Here is a 19044-nt window from a genome sequence, read left to right as displayed (position 1 = left end):
AAAAAATCCCTCTTACAGAACTTGGCGAGATCACATTGGTCGCAAGACTCGTAAGTATTTAATATAAAATAAAAAAATATTATGTGACTTATGTACTTATTAGGGCATTTTCACATAACTGTGTACCATTAACGGCCGCTTATTAATCCTCTCAAAACTGACGGTCAATGTCAAATCTCATATATTATGTCAGGAATGTAACGGTAAAGATTCCGTCACACAGGTGTGCTATCCGGGCGGGGCGTGAGCGTTTTATATGTAAAAAACTCACGCACTGCCCGCGCAAAACGCGCATGTGTGACGGAGCCTTTAGATGTTACTAAAACATGAGTCATGACTTAAGTTACTAGTTAAAATGAAAATGCCCACAAAATTCGACCTAGTCCCACAGTAAACTAATACCTAAGGCAAAATTTACTAAAAACTTGTTTTATTTCATGTTTTATTTAGTTTAGAACACAGATAAAATAGGAACATATTGGCTTGCCAAATTGTTGCCTAAGGCTTTAGCGTTGCTTAAGTCTTAACTTTCGATTTTGCGATTAAAATATGGACAGGGTAATTAACATGGATACTTGAATTGATGGCTTTATTGGGTTTGTATCGTCGGAGTTTATGATGCTTTTAATTTATTGGGCAGACTGACTTATCACTAAACCTATTAAATTCAGTTCAGAATTCGGTTCGCTTTTTTACCCTATTTTTTACATAATTACCTATAACTACCTACAGGCGCAGGGTGGTTCCATTTTTATCGCCTGTCGCTATGCCCGTCACTTTCGCACTCACATACTTGTTAGAACGTGACAGGCATGGTGACAAGCGATAAAAATGCGACCGTGCTTCCGCCGCTCGTCTAGTTACCTACTCTTATAATCTTGTACAGGGGCTAAACACTCGATTGCTGAAAATGGACGACTTTGCATAAATTTTCATTGCTATTGAGTGATATAAATTATTATAAAAAACATATTGCTTAAATATGAAAGTTGAACTCACAATATTTTAACACAGTTTAATATAAAAATAAACAATAGGTCTCGCGAAACCGAAGCCTTAGAGCCGGCTGTCACGCGTCAAGATTTACTGTTTAAAAAATGGGCAAGTTTAATAAATATGAATGAGCACGTAGACAAGCAGATGTAAATCATCGACACCCACTGCGCGTGCTCGTTGACTCCGTCTACCCCCCTCTACCCCCCACCCGTCGGTCGACCTCGCGACCTAGGCCATCACAAATTAATATTATCTGTAGGTGTCAAATGTCGTTTATTGGAAAGTGTGAAATCTATTATTTAAGAATACAATAGGTACCTATTACTGTTACTGTTTTGTGTCTCACAAGAAAGCGCAATACACAATAAATATTACATGGTTCTACAACCTCTTCTTCTAAATATTTCCACGGTGATGGTATTTTTTTCCCTAATATTTTTATACCCAGAATACAGTTTAAGTTATTCGTATCTGGCCATAGATGGAGTCTGCGAACACCACACTTTCGCACTCTTTTACTTGGACATACGGCACAAGGCCCAACTGATGGGTGCATCCTATAGGTACGATTTCATACAACAAAGCATGTGAAACCCGCGAAAAACATTTTTTGTGGATATTATGCACGTAACATTCACGAGTGGAGACCCTATACCTATACCCAACTGAAATGGGTACCTATACCAAATTAGTATATGACCTATGGGAGTGTCAATGCGTGATAACCATAAATTGTCTTATCTCTATCTTAAGTATCTTATCATATCCATCGTTCCATCTAAATCGTAAATTATCCGCGAGTCTATATCGGGCAGCCAATGACCCGGGTGACTAATGATGACGCTCAGGGGCCCCGATGACGCCCGCCTGCGTCACGATGTGACTTTCTAGGGTCCGAGATGAGTAAGACTGGCTATACCTTAATTGGTAACCAAAAAAACAGGAGCTCCTGTGTGTCACGAGAATCTTTTCTTTCTTCGAACTTGGCCGGACTCACTGCCGCGTCTGAATTGGCTAATTGGGTCATAAAAAATTGAGAAAAACGGTGACTTTTCTGTGGGCATTAAGTAAGTTAACGATTCGAATATCTTTTGCCAAGAGTTCAAAGATGTAGAAGATTATAACAGCCGATAAGGATAAAGTACGAAAATTAGGTCTAAAAATCCGTTATTAGAATAGTCGCATAACCTTAAATCATACTAAAAGCTTTTTACCCAATTATTTTATATGTTCCCTCCTTAACTTGAGTTAACCAGCTCTGAGCAGGACAATTTTCATGAATACGAAAGCCGCTTTCACGAGTAACAGTACTTATAATATCAATTTAATCCAATTTCTTATCCGTTCTCCCAGAATTAACCCAGACCCATAAACCACGTGAATAGCCAATAACTCATTATTGCATACATCGATACGGCTCCAAATTATGGCCCAGTACTTATATTTTGAGTATAAAGTACCGATCGACCCCATTCGCGGAAACTTTCGCTTATGGTGCATTTTTCCAACAAATATTGGCTCAATGCAGTTTCCTGCACAAAAATTACTACTCACTTTCCCGAGGACGTATGTTTCTTCATTGTTTCAACGTAAAACTTACCATATCGTTGTTGCAATAAAGTTCAAAATTGGAATAAATCACGAGCAATGTATACGGCTTTGGAATAAAAAGACCGCTGAAATACCTGTTGGGAGCGGTAATTTCAATCGAGCCCTCGAATTACGCAACGATACCATCTACAGGTTTCAAAGGAAAAACAATATTATGCATTTAATTTAAAACACGAATGTATACCGTATGTTAACGCCATAAAGTCCAGGTTGCAACTAAATTGGAAAGGCCGGTCATCTCTTTTCGCATGTAGCTTCATAGCTTGTAATTACTGACAGCACGTGCGAGAAACAGATATTATGAACTATAGAGTATAGATTTTATTAATATATGTACTATACTATAGATTTGATGAAGATGCTGCTTAGTTAGGAGAATTTTATTTAGGAATATTGCTTTTTGACCTTGTTGAATTGCGCTCAGTAAACGATATCTTCTCTGTTTCGGACCACTGGTATAAATGGGGCTGGAGCTCCTCTCCTGCCTGTAACTGCGGGCACCCAGATCAGACCATCAACCACATCATTCTGGAATGCCCCCTTACTAGATACACAGGCCAAGTAGACGATTTTAAGACCCTGTCAGATGAAGCAGTCGCGTACCTGGGAAGGGCGAAATTTTAACGAAACCTTAACTTTGACATTGTAATCCAGTGACATGTACATATGCCATAAGATAAATAAAAATCTGTTTAGGAGACCTGTGACTGACCAGAGAAACTGTGAGACTGTGACCCATTTCACGGGGGCATTTGGGCAGTTAGTCAGGAAGTGGGGAGACGAAGGACTATTAACTTGATTAAGGTAAGAAAATGTATTTTATTATAATAAAAGACATTTTCTATTCTCGCCTAAGCTATGAAACAATTAGTCAACAACTTTATACACCCAATACGTTTATGGCAGGATGTACCTATCCTTTGACAACTTTTTTTTCTGCGTAAGTATAACCCGACTATTTAGACAAGCTATGTCCCACTATGTCAGCGGTTCCGGAGGCTAGTTTTCGGTGCCGCGGGGCTACATTCCGCGTCACGCGCGGCCGCGGCGAAAGTGAAACTGCACCTGAGACTGTTTAAAAAGTGCTTGTTCATTTGCAAACATGTCGAGTCGTGTTGAGTTGTTCAAGTTCATCTTACAATTAAATCCCCATTTAGACTATTCAAGAACTTGCAAGCAATATTCAATACATTGCTAACTACAGAGTATAATGAATTTCAGTCGAACGACCAAATACCGCAATGTATCGAAAATCGCATGCAAGTTCTTGACACGTCTAAATGGGGCTTAAGGCTTTTGCAAACGTTGCAACAAATTAATTGTGTGCGATTTTAGATAATGGCCGACTTAGTACATATGAGTACAATTCAATCGAACGATCAAATACCGCATGTACATGTATCGTATATCGCAAGCGATTATCCGTGACGTTTGTAGAGGCCATTAATTAAGTACTGATATTTAGAATAAAACGTTCATGGAGTAAGCGAGTATAGTCAGACCAAGTAAAGTCTGCAGCGGATTTGATAGCCCACGCAGTGCAAGTGTTATTTCAACGTCATAATGTCATAGAAGTGTGACGTTTAAAATGACACTTGCACTGCGTGGGCTATCAAAATCGCTGCAGACTTTTCTCGGTTTGACTTTAGTGGATTTGGCTAGCTCCTGTTTAGGTATTTAATTTTCTAATCGTTTACGAGTAGGAAAAAGAAAATGAGCAGGTCTTGGTTTCTCTCGAATCACCATGTTTCGTGAAATGAGGCAAGCAGAAACTAGCTTCGAATGAGGTACTTTTAATACAGTTTGCATCACCATTTAGAGTCCCTTTTAGTCAAAAGGTAAATGTAAAAAAAAAATCCCTAGTGATCACCAACTGTTTGAAAGTTGACATCTACTCGTACTTATGGTGAATAAAATTAACTAAGGGTCGTTGTTTATGAATTCGCGTTATACTTTAGGGGGGTCTAGCCAAGAACGTAAAAAAAAAGATTATTTAAGTTTCGGTTGAATTTATTTCATTTCAGTTTCGATTGGCGTTTTCCATAACGATTGTCATCTTGCCTAGACCCCTGCTTTTAGGGACCAAGGACCTCTGCTTAAATAAGAACCACTGTAGTGTTCCTGCCTTTTCCGTTTGCATCGTCAACGTTGTGAAATACGATTATCGCTTTAAAGCGACCCAGACAATACGAGTGTGCAGCCTAATGGCTCCACTAGACGATGGGCCAACGCCGGCCATTCCAAGGGACGCAGCCATGCGGTAGAATGAGATAGCAATATCACTTGCTCCCTCTAACGCATAAATGCGTCCCTTGGAGTGGCCGGCGTTGGCCCATCGTGTAGAGGAGCCATTAAACGCTATTTATCGTCTCCCCCAGACTTTAATTTAATGTCCCCAGGCGACATGACTAATTTCCTCGGAAACATACAATGTTTAGTGTTTATGAAGCCGAATCGGGCCCGTGAGGTTGATTCTATTTTAAAAAATTTGATACGGTATTTATCTCATTTTGATACGACGGTGAGTCGTGTTACACATCTCCCGCGCATCAAGTGCGAGCGGGATGCCTTATGAGATTCTTGATTTTAGCGCCAATCAACGTGAGCCGCTAGCGCTGATTGGTGCTCCCGGTCAAGGTCATATCAGAATGTGTATAATGGTAACATTCCATTTCTAACCGCAGCTGCACTACCGATACTGAACGCGTCTCTGTCATTGTCAATTTCCATAGTAAAATGAACAGTAGTGCAGCTTTCGTTGGAAATGGACTGTCACCTTAAGACTGACCGGCATAGACGTCAACTGACGCGCGCGGCTACATCCCAATATCAACCTTCGTGCATTCCCACAAGGTTCACGATGGCGCGCCGCATACAATAGGCGTAGAGTTCAAAGGGTTAATGCCATACAAAATTGTTAATACAGAATCGGGTCCAGTGTAATTTACGACGTTGTTTGGAAAGTGAATGTACGCCTACGTGTCGTATCGGTGTTACTGGGTGCCGTCGGTTTTTGGATATTCGACTGGAGTTCAATTTCTATTGGTTACGATTTTGAGAATTTACAAATTTGTATTTCACAAATAGAATACTACGGAATTTTGGTGACTTACCTACAAGTAAGCAACACTTTTAACCTCTAGCCGCCCATACGTCAAACCTTGCCAAGCAAAATGAGACTATGATTCATTAAACACAAAGTTCAAATTAGAATGGAATAGGAGACCTTTTTATAGGTTCCTGGGCGGCTAGAGGATATGACTAAAATGAACCGTTTTATGTTCAATCTACAATAGCTAAATAAAATATCTCGTATGCCAAATCCAAAGAAACATAAACCACAGTCTGCAGACTTTTGTTTGGTTCCAAGACAGAATTAATCTTATAATCTGCGGGTTTTGAACCTCATTCTCGGCAATTTTACTATGCTACAGGCAAACGTGTAGCTTCATTTAGAAGCGGCCATGTATAGACAATACAAAACCACTATTTAACTAAAGGCCTCCAATAGCCGCATTCTAAAAAACTATTAGTACGGGCAAGTTCTGCAATCCGCTCCATGTTGGTAAAAATGGCTAAACCTAGGGTTGCTACACTTGCTATTATCATGCCGCGATCAGAAAGGGATTAGAAATAACAGATTTCCATACACTTACGTCAAAATCAATATGGATTGACAGCTATCTCAATCCCTTTTTAATTGCGATTCAGTAATACCTGTATCTAATGTTCCTAAACGGCAGCCTAATGTAGCATTTTCATAAATAGAAGGAAGAAAAACAGATAAAGGTGATTTAGAACAGATAAATGAGGCTAAAAACCCTCGTTCAATATCAGAAAATACTTTGTCGAGTGAAAAAGTTGTGTGGAATCTCTTTTGTTTTTGAAAATTGAGTATAATTAATAGATTGTGGCAGGTCCAGACGTAGTTTCTGTCATTTGTTTCACTAATTTAATTTTTGGATAGGTACCTACATACAGCAAAGATAAAATCTAAATATTTTAAAGCGTAACGTAATGGCTTTATACCATGGCTTCTACCGTATCCTATCGATTTTTGATCGAGCAAAAGCAAAGGCTTTTTTTTCAGCCTGGGTAATAATGCTTTAGCATATCCCGTTGTTCTCCTCCGCACTGCATTTCTCAACCGATTCTCGTGATGAAATGATTATTTTTCATTCAGCTTTTAGATTTTGTTCAAAATCGCGGAAGGAGTTCGCGACATCTACAGCTCACAATGCCACTAGTAGACTGAGAACCCTGTACGTAGTTAGGTACTATTATTTCTGTGGCCCTAATAACTATAGTCATAGTTATTCGCTGCCATAAGTTTTAGCATAACACACTATTATTATATGACCTTTTTACCTATGATGTTAATCGTAATACAAGCTAAAGAGAAAACTCCTGGCCCTAGTATGCCTCCCTGGGGTAGCCCTGCGCCGGCGCCGACGGCCTGCAATCACGTACGTGCCTGCGGTCGCCGCAAAAACTTATTTGTTCTAGCCTTTCGGAGATTGCTAATACCGCCTTAAAGATACCGCACAGGCCACTTTTATAATGCTAAGCAAATATTGCCTTAAAAACATTACTACTTCATTTTACTTCACAAAAAATACTTTCGTTTTTATAACACAAAAATACTTCTGACGGTAGTTCTTGCGGTTTAGTGGGAACCTTTGGAATAAATTTAAATTTTGCTACTCCAAATATTAGTCAGTACGTTTAAGGTTGTTTAAGCAATGGTAATGGGGGAGGAAAGACAAAAATAGCTAGTACATTGTAGATAGCATGAATCTAACTAGAAATGGTTTGTAGATTCGGATCATGCTAACATTGCTCAGACTTTGAAGTGAGAGAGTGTGGAAGTGCCACCATGAACGTCAAATTCCTATGAAAATGATTGTTTGATCTTGGTGCAAATTTACCTTAGATTACTATTTAAATTCCCGTCCAAAACTTTTCAAGTCTGAAAAATACACATTTCGACTGGAAGGAGTTGGAAAGAAAGAAACCTTCAGGGTGAAAGTTTATTTAAGGCAGGTACCTAACGAAGGACCATCGTTTAAGTATTTTAAGTCATCGAAAGATTTTTTTATTCGGGTATATTTTATATTGACGTATAACGTATTTGGTTTGAAGTAAATAACTGTATTTTCTTTCTTTTTTCTTTCTTTATATGTATTTAATATGAACTTACATTGTCTATGGTACTAGCGAACGTGGAAGCAAAATTTAAACCCATTCACATTTTTAAATAAAAGTATGACATATTTAAAGCAAGCAAGCTATGAACCGGGGCTTCTTTGGCACATTGTGCAGCCAAAAAGCAACTGTTTATTGATCATTATTGACATTTTAAGTTATAACTTGCATGTTTGAAACGGAACACCAAAACTTAGTATTTCTCAAGGTTCTGAAATGCCATTCCGACGGTGTCGATTACCTAACTTCTACAAATCTAGACGACAGATTTATGAGCAGTGTGGCACACGGCACTCCTAGCTGACTTATTGATGTTGCCAAATGTTGGGAACATTTGCACGTTAACACATTGACTAGGTATAGCTCTTATGTCGTTGCAATTAGGTTTATTTATTGGCAGTTAACAGTGCATTGGGAACCGAGGACGCGTTAATGCAATCATAAGCAGTATTTTACATTTCAAATGACAAAATTGCATTATGAGCTTGTATTTCGTCGAATATGTTTGAATTCTGAATTATAGTGAATTAAAATTGTAAATACTCGATTCAGATTTCAGAGCAAGCTGCAAAAGAAATTCATTCATAGTGTCCATACGCTTTAGTAGCTGAGTGTACTGTACGTATGTTGTGACGGAGCGTCATACATACATATCCTTAGGATAAGTGGCTTTATGTCTCAAATCGAGTACAATGGACGAGCATATTCCATCCACAAAGCATCATTCTTAGTTTAATTCCATATCAATCATTGAAAACAAATCAGCTATAAATTCTGCATGTGTATGTCTTTCTTTAGACTGCTTTTTACCGTAGACTATACGGCATTCAAATAAAACAATACAATACACTATACAAACATTAAGAGTAAATGTAAACTGGACATTTTACCGCTAAATAGAAACTTTCATACTCCAGTACCGTAATGCTTGTAAATACTGACCCATTACCTACGTGTACTTCGTATCTGTCCATTAGCGTTTTTTAATCGCATAGACAAGGGCTGGCCATAAATCGCAGCGACAGTCCAGTCGCACCTAATTACAGTCCGTTAGTCGTGGATAACCTTTGAGGTACAGGCGTGGGGCGAGAGCGGAAAGAATATAGATTGTATAAACGTATATGGGGAAAGTAGCGATTTTTAATCGCATGGACAAGCTACAAATCGCTGCGACAGTCGCATACGCACAAAATTAACCTTTGAATCGCGGAAAGCGGACAAAATTGTATGGGAAAAGGCGGATTTTAGCCGCATAGACACATCCATAACGGACCGCGAACCAGCAACAGATTCCTACATTTACGGTTACTATACCTACATGAATGCACGAGGAAGGCGGCCATCAGAGAAGAGTGGCGACGTGTTGTGAAGCTTGCCACCAACAACTGAAGTGATGACCACGACCCTCTGTCAAGAGTAATACCGACGAAGAAGAAGAAGAATTTGGTACTTAAATACCCCATTTTCAACAGTATAGAATAGAATAGAATATTTTTTATTGACAAACGAAAACGATCTTACAGACACATGGACACAGGTGGATCTCAAACTATGCCTGTGACTTGGGCTTTTAGAATGCAATTTACAGAAAATTTTACAGAAAATATTACCTACCGACATTTAAATAACTAAGAATTAGTATAAAAGGAAATGTTAAAGTTAGGTTCACTAATTTAAATATTAAAACAACTTTATCCCATAGCTTGCACCGCCCTCCAGTTCCCGACTATGATTCACGTCTAAACAGCTCTAACGAGCCCGCGGCGGATTCCGCGCGTCAATTAAATTTCGCGCCGTTACGGTAAATAATACTAATTGATACCAACCCCGCAGGTGTCGAAGATGCTATTACACTGTTTATCCTGTTCTAAATTAGTTGGACAGGCGGGTAAACAGGCAATTGTGCGCAATTGATTTAGAGCCTGCTTATTACCGGGATAGCAATAGATTTTAGCGCTTGCGGCGTAATTGCGATATATTTCATCTGTGACGTAACCGTTACGTTCCGGAGTAATTGTTTGTAAAATTATATTATGTGTAGCTATTGAGTTTTTCAAAGAGCTAGGCTAGATTAGTTGGAGCTTTGAGTAATTTTAGTAAAATCCAGTACTACAGTAAAATCCGTTTAATACGATTTCCCACGTAATTCGCCCTTTTACACTGGTCCAAGCAACTCGTTTTCTTACATATTAACCGCACTGAGAGAAAAGGATAACAAAAACACACTTAGAATTACAAAAATAAACTTAATCCGGGGACAAGGAGAGTCAACTAATAGGAACAAATTGACTTTTGCAATTTCTATTACTTCTTGCAATTTCCATTATCTGTTTGTTGAAATTAGATTTAGGATATTATGTGTTTGTAGAAATAAATAAACTTTACAGAAATAGTGAAACGTCTATAATTATTACTAAACTTTATTTTTTCCCCCAGTACAGAACTGTTTTTTAATTCCTGGTTTAGTTTACCAATGATTTTTCTCTCAGTGCGGTTGATACGCTTTTTCATCCTTCATTCATAATCGTTTTAGCGCGGTTTTACCGTAGGTATTTGCGTAGGCAGCACGGCACAATGCGCACCAAGAGGCGGAATTTAGGAAGTGATCATATCAGCGCGTGCAGCTAAGGCAATTACCAAGGCCGTGCGCATTACAGTACGGGGTAAAGGCGCGAAGCTGATTGTAGCGGCGAAAGATTAATAGGTAGCTTTCTTACTTACTCCTCTGGCGCAGCGACCCAAAGTGTGTCTTGGCCTCCAACACGACTGCTCGCCACTGGTCCCGGTCCTGTACCATTTCTCGCCAGTTTTCAACCCGGAGCTCGCGCTAGGTCGCTAATAGGCAATAGGTAACTAATAGTACAAAATTCTGACTTATCCCAATTTATGGTCTAGTTTGTCCTAAGGGTTGGAAGATCTACTAAGGGGAAACTAGGATCAGTCCGGTTTCCTCGTGATGTTTTCTTTCACTGGAAAGCGACCGGTAAATATCAAATTATATATCTACCAAAAGTCATTCATCACCGCGACCTCCGTAGCTCCGGATTCAAAACAAATAAAAATCAATAGCTAAAAGGCCAACTTTGTTCACATTTTAAAATCGCAAAGCGTGGATATGTCACCATAAAACTTTTTGTTTTTGGTAGGTACAGAGTTAACCTAAACCGACTCTAGTTTATTAGAGAAAATCCGTAGGGCAGCACAGTTAGAAAATATATCGTAACTATCGCTAAATGGCGACAATTCCGCTGTTACTGGCCCTATACAATGCGTTTGCGCAGAAAGCACCTGGCGATTGCAATTACGATCGATCGTTTAGGTGTACTCTCTAATTACAGATTACCAACGCCTTCTGAGGTGTGCTATCTAAATGGAACTTAGATGCAGCAACACTGTCCATCGGTAAACCCTATGCCTTATGTAATAAGGTTTACGAACTGTCAATGGTATACCAGAGGAAAGACAATTTGTTACGAGTAGTTTGATGACTGCTACGTGTGGTTGATACATAGCACGTAATCAAACTACTATTTAGGCTCTGTTTACGGTCTGTTTACTGTTTAAAGTCATAAATGTATTTGTGAGTATGCATGTGTGTTGTGTCTGTTGTGTTCAATATAGGCCAGTAGAGTCTAGAAGTAAAGGATGTGTGTCTATTGTGTTCAGTATAGGCCAGTAGAGTAGTAGTAAAGGATGATGGGAATGTATAGGTATTGAAATAAGAATAGGATTTATTTAAAGCTAATTTTAAAACCATCGTAAAAAGTTGTACAGCTAAAATGTCCACTTGAAAATATCTAAAAAAGTGCAGCATATGTAGTTTCACTAACTTTTGTTAGTTATTTAATTTAAGTATGTCAAAAGCAGGAATAATCCTACAACAACACAAAATTGGTAAACTTTTCCATCAAGGGCAATAATAGTTAAAATATGCAAAGTGGCAAAACGTGGGAATTTGCTTATACGGCACTGAACCCACAGCAAACGACGTTACAGTTTCACAATTTGCACATTCCCTATTACCGAAACTTCCATCCTATATGAAAAGGTCATAAGTACCTACAACTCGTATACTAAGACTCGATGTTTTCTGTGAGTTGTATGCTATTCTAACTACGTCGAAAAGCGCTAGCGCCATATACGGTCGCGGACGAAATTGATGACTGGTGCCTGTCCATGTATTCTCTTTCACACGCGCGAGCGCCGCTGCGTCTACATTTCAGGCACCAGTATAGCGTGACCTCATGATCCGTTACATCTATACGTAATTACAGAGCGCACTTATGCTGGTTCTTCCTATCATTCGAATCGCTCGTGTTTTGTACGTGGTTGAAATAAGTCCAGCTGTCTGTCGCAAGCGATATCAGATCCACGGACAGCCAAAATAGGGAGCGGCCGAAACTGCAAGTGAGCCTAGCAAATCTGAATCTGAGTACTTAGAAACGAACGCCTCGGGACTGACAGTAGATAGTCGCTTCCATCGGCTTTGTATTTATTACGCTGTGAACGAGATCTTCTTTGTATTTATGATGGAAACGCCGAGAAAGGAAAGGCCTATCCGGTTCGAAGGACCATAGTCACAAATATCATTACGCCTGTTTTCTTGAAGTGTAAAGAGAAAGCAAGGATTTCCATTAGCCTAGGATCCGCTAAACTAATGAAAATCATTCACTTTATTTCCGTTCATGTTATTATTCGCGCATAAAAGTCGTTAATTCAAGTAGCTGGTCAAAATAAAAAATTCGTTAGGCGTTTATAAGTTCACTCTTTCGTTTTGTGTCGTCGATGGACTCGATAAGCAAAAAAGCCGCCTAAATACCTAAAATTATGAGACATGCAAATTCCATTCCAAAGCTCCTGCTTTGAGATTTGGCCTGTAATTTGTTACCGAAAGCGTGAAAATTCACTAAAAGGTCGTTTTAAATCAAATTTGCCGTAATGATCGAATTCGGCGAATCGATAAAAGCGATACAGATTCGGTTCTCCGTATCGCCGGATCATAAATAATTCACACCCGATTATTACGGCGAGGTGTAATTTGCGATACATTCAATTCGGTTTTGTGAATGGCGGCATCTTGCATAATACCGTCTTATAATAACGCGCTCATCGACGCTCTTACTATATAGGCTTTAGGGTTGAAAACCGGATGATCGAAGTTTAAATAAAATGTGTTTTATATCCGCGTGGAAAGCCTCTTATACCAAAGTAATAAAGTTGAATTTCGTGACATTCATGACAATAGATCCTTTAATTTCGATTTTGTCATTCAGCGTGGGTGTAGTCGTATTTTTTTAATTGGTTACAATTTCCAATGAGCGTTCATTTGTCAAAGATATAGATTTTCGCCTGTCAGGACATTAGGAATGTCTAATTTTGAAAAATGAGCTAACTTGATTACTAAGTCTAATTCACCGGCCTAGATACCTAAAAGTCAAGGATCTCATTAAGTTAAAGTTCACATTGCGTCTCTGTTTATCACAAAATGAACAAGTAACCTATGCGCATGCGCTGATTTTGAAGGTGTCGTCCTAAATGCATATGCCAAACAGGGTTTTAGATAAAATCTACATTTCAGCCTAGTGATTGCTAATACCTATACATCCTCCAGGTAACAAATCATTTGAAATACAGGAGTATACAATTGTAATTGTATCTGCTGTACATTTTATTCATATCTTCAAAATATTGGCTTCTTGGGCTCATTTTACTCAGAATCATTTGTACATTCACGCCTCATACCTACATGAAAAAAATGTGTCCCAAAATTTTGTATCAAAAAATATTTTTAAGGTCCGTCACGTTCATACAAATAAAAAAATTATCATACAAAAATGTGACGATCTGGAAAGGAAATCTTATTCAACATTTTTCTTTGGAAAACGCTCATCTCCCGTTCTACGTGAACATTCTACCAGAGTCTTACCTTTGGTGTCGATGGGTTGTGGCGGCGCTAGGCTCGGGATCTCAGGCTGCGGGGGCTGGACCCTCGGCCCCGGCCAGGTAGTGGTGCCCGCGCCGCAGTACCGAGGCCGGGCCGCGGTGCACCCGTCCGCTGCGTCGCGAAGGATTGAAGCTGGTGTCTTACCTTTGGTGTCGATGGGTTGTGGCGGCGCCAGGCTCGGGATCTCGGGCTGCGTGGGTTGGACCCTCGGCCCCGGCCAGGTAGTGGTGCCCGCGCCGCAGTACCGAGGCCGGGCCGCGGTGCACCCGTCCGCTGCGTCGCGAAGAGTTGAGGCGTCCGCTGAGTACTCTGGAACAGCGGTTAAATGGTCTATTGGGAGTCATCTCGGTAGTCATTTGTTCTTGTCTAGATTACTTGTATATTCATCAATACAGCTTAACTTTTCAGATGTGTGTGGTTTATGCAAAAAAAATACTATAAATTCGGCCAGGATGCGATGCGGATTGCTGGGAAGCACTGTATTTGTATTCAAGTTGGAAGATCAGCGCTGGAAGTCCCATCATGCTGGTAGCTGGTATGAGGCCATTTCATGGCACTTCCTCCTCCCAGTGCTATACCTATACACTATTGTATAATTTTCTCTTTTGTGCAGTTTATGCTTACGAATAAAATATTTTATATATTGATTTTATTCTGTTCTAAGCGAGATGCTGCTTGAAACTTGATCTCAGAGACGCGTCCGTCAGGGCCCTAATCTATTTTCAGGTTGCACAATATAAATATAAAAACTGAAATAATACTAAATTGACTAAAAATAACTTACTTCTTGTCGTCGATGATTGCAGCAAGCTCGCTGTCTGTCCGCCGGGGAAAGTCGCGTTTCGTTTGTGTCGGCCCTGTGGACAAAAAAAATAAAGGTTTCATAACAAGTAGACATGAGCAATGTAAATATCAGGTCATAAGATGGTGTAATGTGGTAAATGTCCACTTTTAGTGTTTAGCAGTAACGCTTTGGTTTACTGCGACATAAACGCATATTGCTTGTATCTGCGACAATCTACTTGTATAAAATAGGGCGCTTTACAAATAAAGACGTTCATTACTTAATCTACTCTGGTAGTTATCATTTACATTACTGCCCGTCCTACGCTCCGCAACCTCCTCCGAACCAGAGTATATCTCAATGGGAACACGTTGAGCTCTAGGCTTTGGAAGTTTAAATAATATGTACTTTGAATATTTTTTTATTCAAACGTCATATGTTAACAAGTATATGATTAAAAGAGTGGTTTATATTTTATCATAGCAATGAATAACGACATAAACGAGATATCACTACCTCAGTACCTAATATAGGTAGGTACCTATCAGTGGCGGCGCGTCCATAAAAGCCGATTCCCACCGGCTTGCCTGTTTTTGGTCGTTTGAGCAGAGTTGTAAAGGAAATATGTAAGCTTAATTAGCCCCGGCTTGCCTATGGATATTTTTGAAGCGCCGCCACTGGTAGGTACCTATCGAAACCCGAGTTAAAATCACGCACACAACCAGTACAACCACATGTCAGGTAATGATAGAGATTTTGAAATTGAGTTGTTTTTCGTAGGTACCGATAGGATATTAGCAAACTGAACAAAAATATTGTGAATTGAAAGGTATTTAGCTGAAACATTGTGCCATTAATTAAAATTCACTCATTGGTTCACTCACTACCGTTTTTGCTATTAATACTCTGTGTACCATTCACCTCAACTCTCATGCCTTGTGCTTAAAAACACAACATCCATTCACACATTCATTCATCGCCCACACAAACGCCTGTTCACACAACCGATCATCTAGTCATTAGGGCCGGCGGCAGGATGTTAGAAACCTAGAATGGACGGGTTTTCTTATTGTCGCCTTAATGCGTATACTTCCGACTGACAACTAATAGACTGATGTATAACGGAGAAACGAAAGCCGCCAGACTCTAATGGCTCGGGCACGTAGTCCGGATGGGGGAAGATACTGTGATACTGTATGAGAGAATATACTCTGGAGTACCAAGTGGCCGAAGACCGTCTGGACGCCCTAGGTACCACTGGAGAGACGAAGTGCAGAAAGACCTTAGCGAACTCGGTGCCGTCCACTGGACGTAGCATGGCGGTCTTTGGTGTCGGAGGCCAAGATCCACTGCGGGTCGTTGAGCCACAGCAGTAAGTAAGTAAAGTAAGTATAACGGTTGACTGTTAAAAACAAATTTAAGTATCGTTGTCACCTTTAGAGATGGGTAGGGGTGAGTAAATACTGAGTATTTACTCGGTATTTACTCAAAGCACCCGATAAATACCCGTATTTACTCATTTAGGTGGGTAAAAACGATTGCTTATAAAATATTCAAAAAGTGAGATTTAAGAACAAAATTGTCTTTTATTGAAGAGTGCTAACGTGTATTAACAATATCTATAAAATAAAAAGCATAGAGGGCGCTTAATTTAGGAAAAAAAGGTAATTATTATTGAGAGGCAAATTGTGATAACAATTTTGTTTTAAATAAGAAGCTATTTTCTTAAAAAATATGAGTACTTAAATTCTATCGATGTTCTAGATAAGTGCATGTCGCGCAAAAGTTCGTGTTTGCGCGGCACTTACGACCTTTTATTAAGGGTTTTTTAAAGAAAACTCAAAAATGGCTCAACCGATGATGTTCAAAATATTGTTTTTTGTACTCTATTATACGGCTAATCTCCCGATATGTTTTCATATTTTTTCTGAACTTTAGTTCGAAAGTTATAGAAAGATAAACATTATTTTGGCCTTTCGAAACGGTTTTTTTCCAAAAATATTCAATTTATCCAAAAATGTTCTTAGAAACATTCCAGTTATTTTGAAGACCCATTTAATGACGTGCAATACGTTGGTGGTTTCTGAGATATTTTTTTGTGACAATTAGTTACATGTATGGAGTGCCCCTCTTAAAAATACATTTCTTACAATTTTGAGTACTTAATCCAGTAGCGGCTTACAAAATACACCTATATTTCAAATTTATATGCCCCTTTCAGCACTCTAAATAGTTTATACCCACCAATTTGGGTGTAAACGAGTAAATACGGGTATATTGAGTAAATACTGAGTATTTACTCGGTATTTACCTGTGAGTATTTACTCACTACCCATCTCTAGTCACCTTTCTCACAAATGGACTCTCCAAACGTTACCGATAATTGCAAGTGATATTCAATACATTGAGGCATTTGGTCGATCGATTAAATTCGTTGCTCCTACGTAGCCAGCAATAATCGAAACTTGCATGCCATTTGTTGCAACGTATCAGACGCCTTGAACAGAGACCTATTGGTGTAGAATTTGATGTCAATTTCGAATTTAGGCTGTACTGTACAAGAATGAGCTAAAAATTGCTGGAATTAATCTTTTATGGCTTGTTAACATGTTGTTATGCATTCAGGTGTAAAATTGTAACATGTTATATCTCTTTAGTAGTTGTCAAGTGAACAGCATTAGGTACCTACTTTAAAACCACACAACCGTCACAATCTCGTAGTAATTAACAATGGAGCCGCCATTAACAGGCGTTCCCCTCTGTCGAAAATAGGCGGCCAATGGTCAACCACATGTCAACCATATGTATGGACTGACGTTTATCTGACATGACGTACCTATACATTTGATGTGCCCCTCCCCCGCAAAAAACGGTAGACTATTTTGTACGGAAAATTTTAGACATGGCGTCTCCGTTGTTAATTACTCCGAGGAACAGCATTAGGTACCTACTTTAAAACCACACAATCGTCACAATATACCTTCAACTACATATCTACTTTATCGTGTTAAGTAACGTGACATTGCTGATTTCTCCTAACTCTTCCAAGTTCCAAGCTCACTAAACTATCTTAAACCCTAACAATCTGCTCCTTTTTTGAGGTCTATTAAAAAACTAGCCAAGATTGGAGGACCAATTACTCAAAGATGATTAAAACTAATATTATTAGTGTGTTAACATATGAACAAATGCCATACAATTAGATTATCCTATAGCCGCCCAGAAACCTATAGAAAGGTCTCCTGTTCCATTCTAATTTGACAAATCTAAATTGCTATTGTCTTGGCAAGTAATCGATATTAAACTTTCGTGAGACATATTTTAAATTGTTTATACGACAACGGTTTCACTCACTTCGTCAATAGCGATTAAAAATTCAAGTGAGTGAAACCGTTGTCGTATAAACAGTCTTGGCAAGTTTTGACGTCTGGGCGGCTAGAATATATAATAGTCTAATCGCTAGAGAAAAGGGCCCAAGCTAACCAAGAAAGCTACATAACAATCTAACAGTCATTCGACTTGAATCCTTATCTCCGTAACATTCCTCCATTAACAGGTACTACGCCCTATCGGTGATGTGAAACGTTTGGAAATCGGTAATTGCGCGAGAGCACATAGCGGTGGCTAATTATCGGGAAACGGATCGGAAACGGCATTCAGATGACGACTGTTACAACTTACGAGTATGGCGGCGGAACTTTAATAACTATTAGAGAGTTTTTGTAGTCACATAGACCATAGGGCGATTTAGTTGTTAGCTTGTAATTGTGTACTAATTTTTCTCTGTTAAAGGTGCATCCAGACTGCAGTCATCATCATCATCATCATCTCAGCCATAAGAAGTCCACTGCTGAACATAGGCCTCCCCCTTTGGGGGGTGAATGCCATAATCGCCACGCTTGGCAGGCGGGTTGGCGATCGCAGTCGAGTACCTACACCGAATTTGAGGGACGCTGCTGCCCGTCCACCGGTGGTCTTGGACGTAGTTTAAGGACATACCCGGGTCCAGACTGCAGTAACACTGTGCAACATGGTAACATTAGGTAACTTTTGTGGCTTACGTAGAAGTAACAATTTGAAACGTTGTTCTACAAAAGTAACTGTGGTTAGTTCGAGGTTGCTAAGATATATTATATGAATAAGGTTGTTTGAGTAGGGCGCGCATCTGTGGGTGAAAATATTCTCGAATCCAGTACACTTAATTTTTTTATATGTCCGCATTGTAAGAAAAGCTCTCAACTCATTAAGACACTTTAAAAAATTAACTAAGTAAAAGTATGTGTTAAAAACAATTTGATATATGCTTTTATTTACTAAACGACGTTTCTCGTAGTTTTAGCGGAAGTTTCTGAATGAAATCGGTAATTGCACGAGAGCAGACGTTAATCATTGTGAAACCTGGATTGGAAACGACATTCAGATGACTGTTGGCAACCTTATGCTTATGTGTATGGCAGCCTTAATAACTAGTAACTATGTTTTCACTGACCTAATGTTGCCTGCA

At 39.3% G+C, this 19044-nt stretch overlaps 2 protein-coding genes across 2 annotated transcripts in view; one reads left to right on the top strand and one right to left on the bottom strand.

Annotated features, from left to right (window-relative positions):
* The window catches only part of LOC134665450 (protein outspread), a 417047-nt gene that overhangs the window by 30256 nt on the left and 367747 nt on the right, over window positions 1–19044 (bottom strand). Inside the window, exons 5-6 of the mRNA XM_063522424.1 lie at window positions 14541–14613; window positions 13901–14065 (exon numbers count right to left, since the gene is read on the bottom strand). Coding sequence (XP_063378494.1) covers window positions 13901–14065; window positions 14541–14613 — 238 coding nt within the window. The remainder of the gene's footprint in view (window positions 1–13900; window positions 14066–14540; window positions 14614–19044) is intronic.
* LOC134665434 (uncharacterized) overlaps window positions 1–19044 on the top strand; it is a 579666-nt gene that overhangs the window by 454903 nt on the left and 105719 nt on the right. The gene's annotated exons all lie outside the window — the stretch shown is intronic.

The sequence above is a fragment of the Cydia fagiglandana genome, chromosome 6, assembly GCF_963556715.1.
Source record: "Cydia fagiglandana chromosome 6, ilCydFagi1.1, whole genome shotgun sequence".
Classification (NCBI taxonomy): domain Eukaryota; kingdom Metazoa; phylum Arthropoda; class Insecta; order Lepidoptera; family Tortricidae; genus Cydia; species Cydia fagiglandana.
The sequence above is the reverse complement of the archived record's forward strand: the minus strand, read 5'-3'. Positions and strand labels throughout refer to the sequence as shown.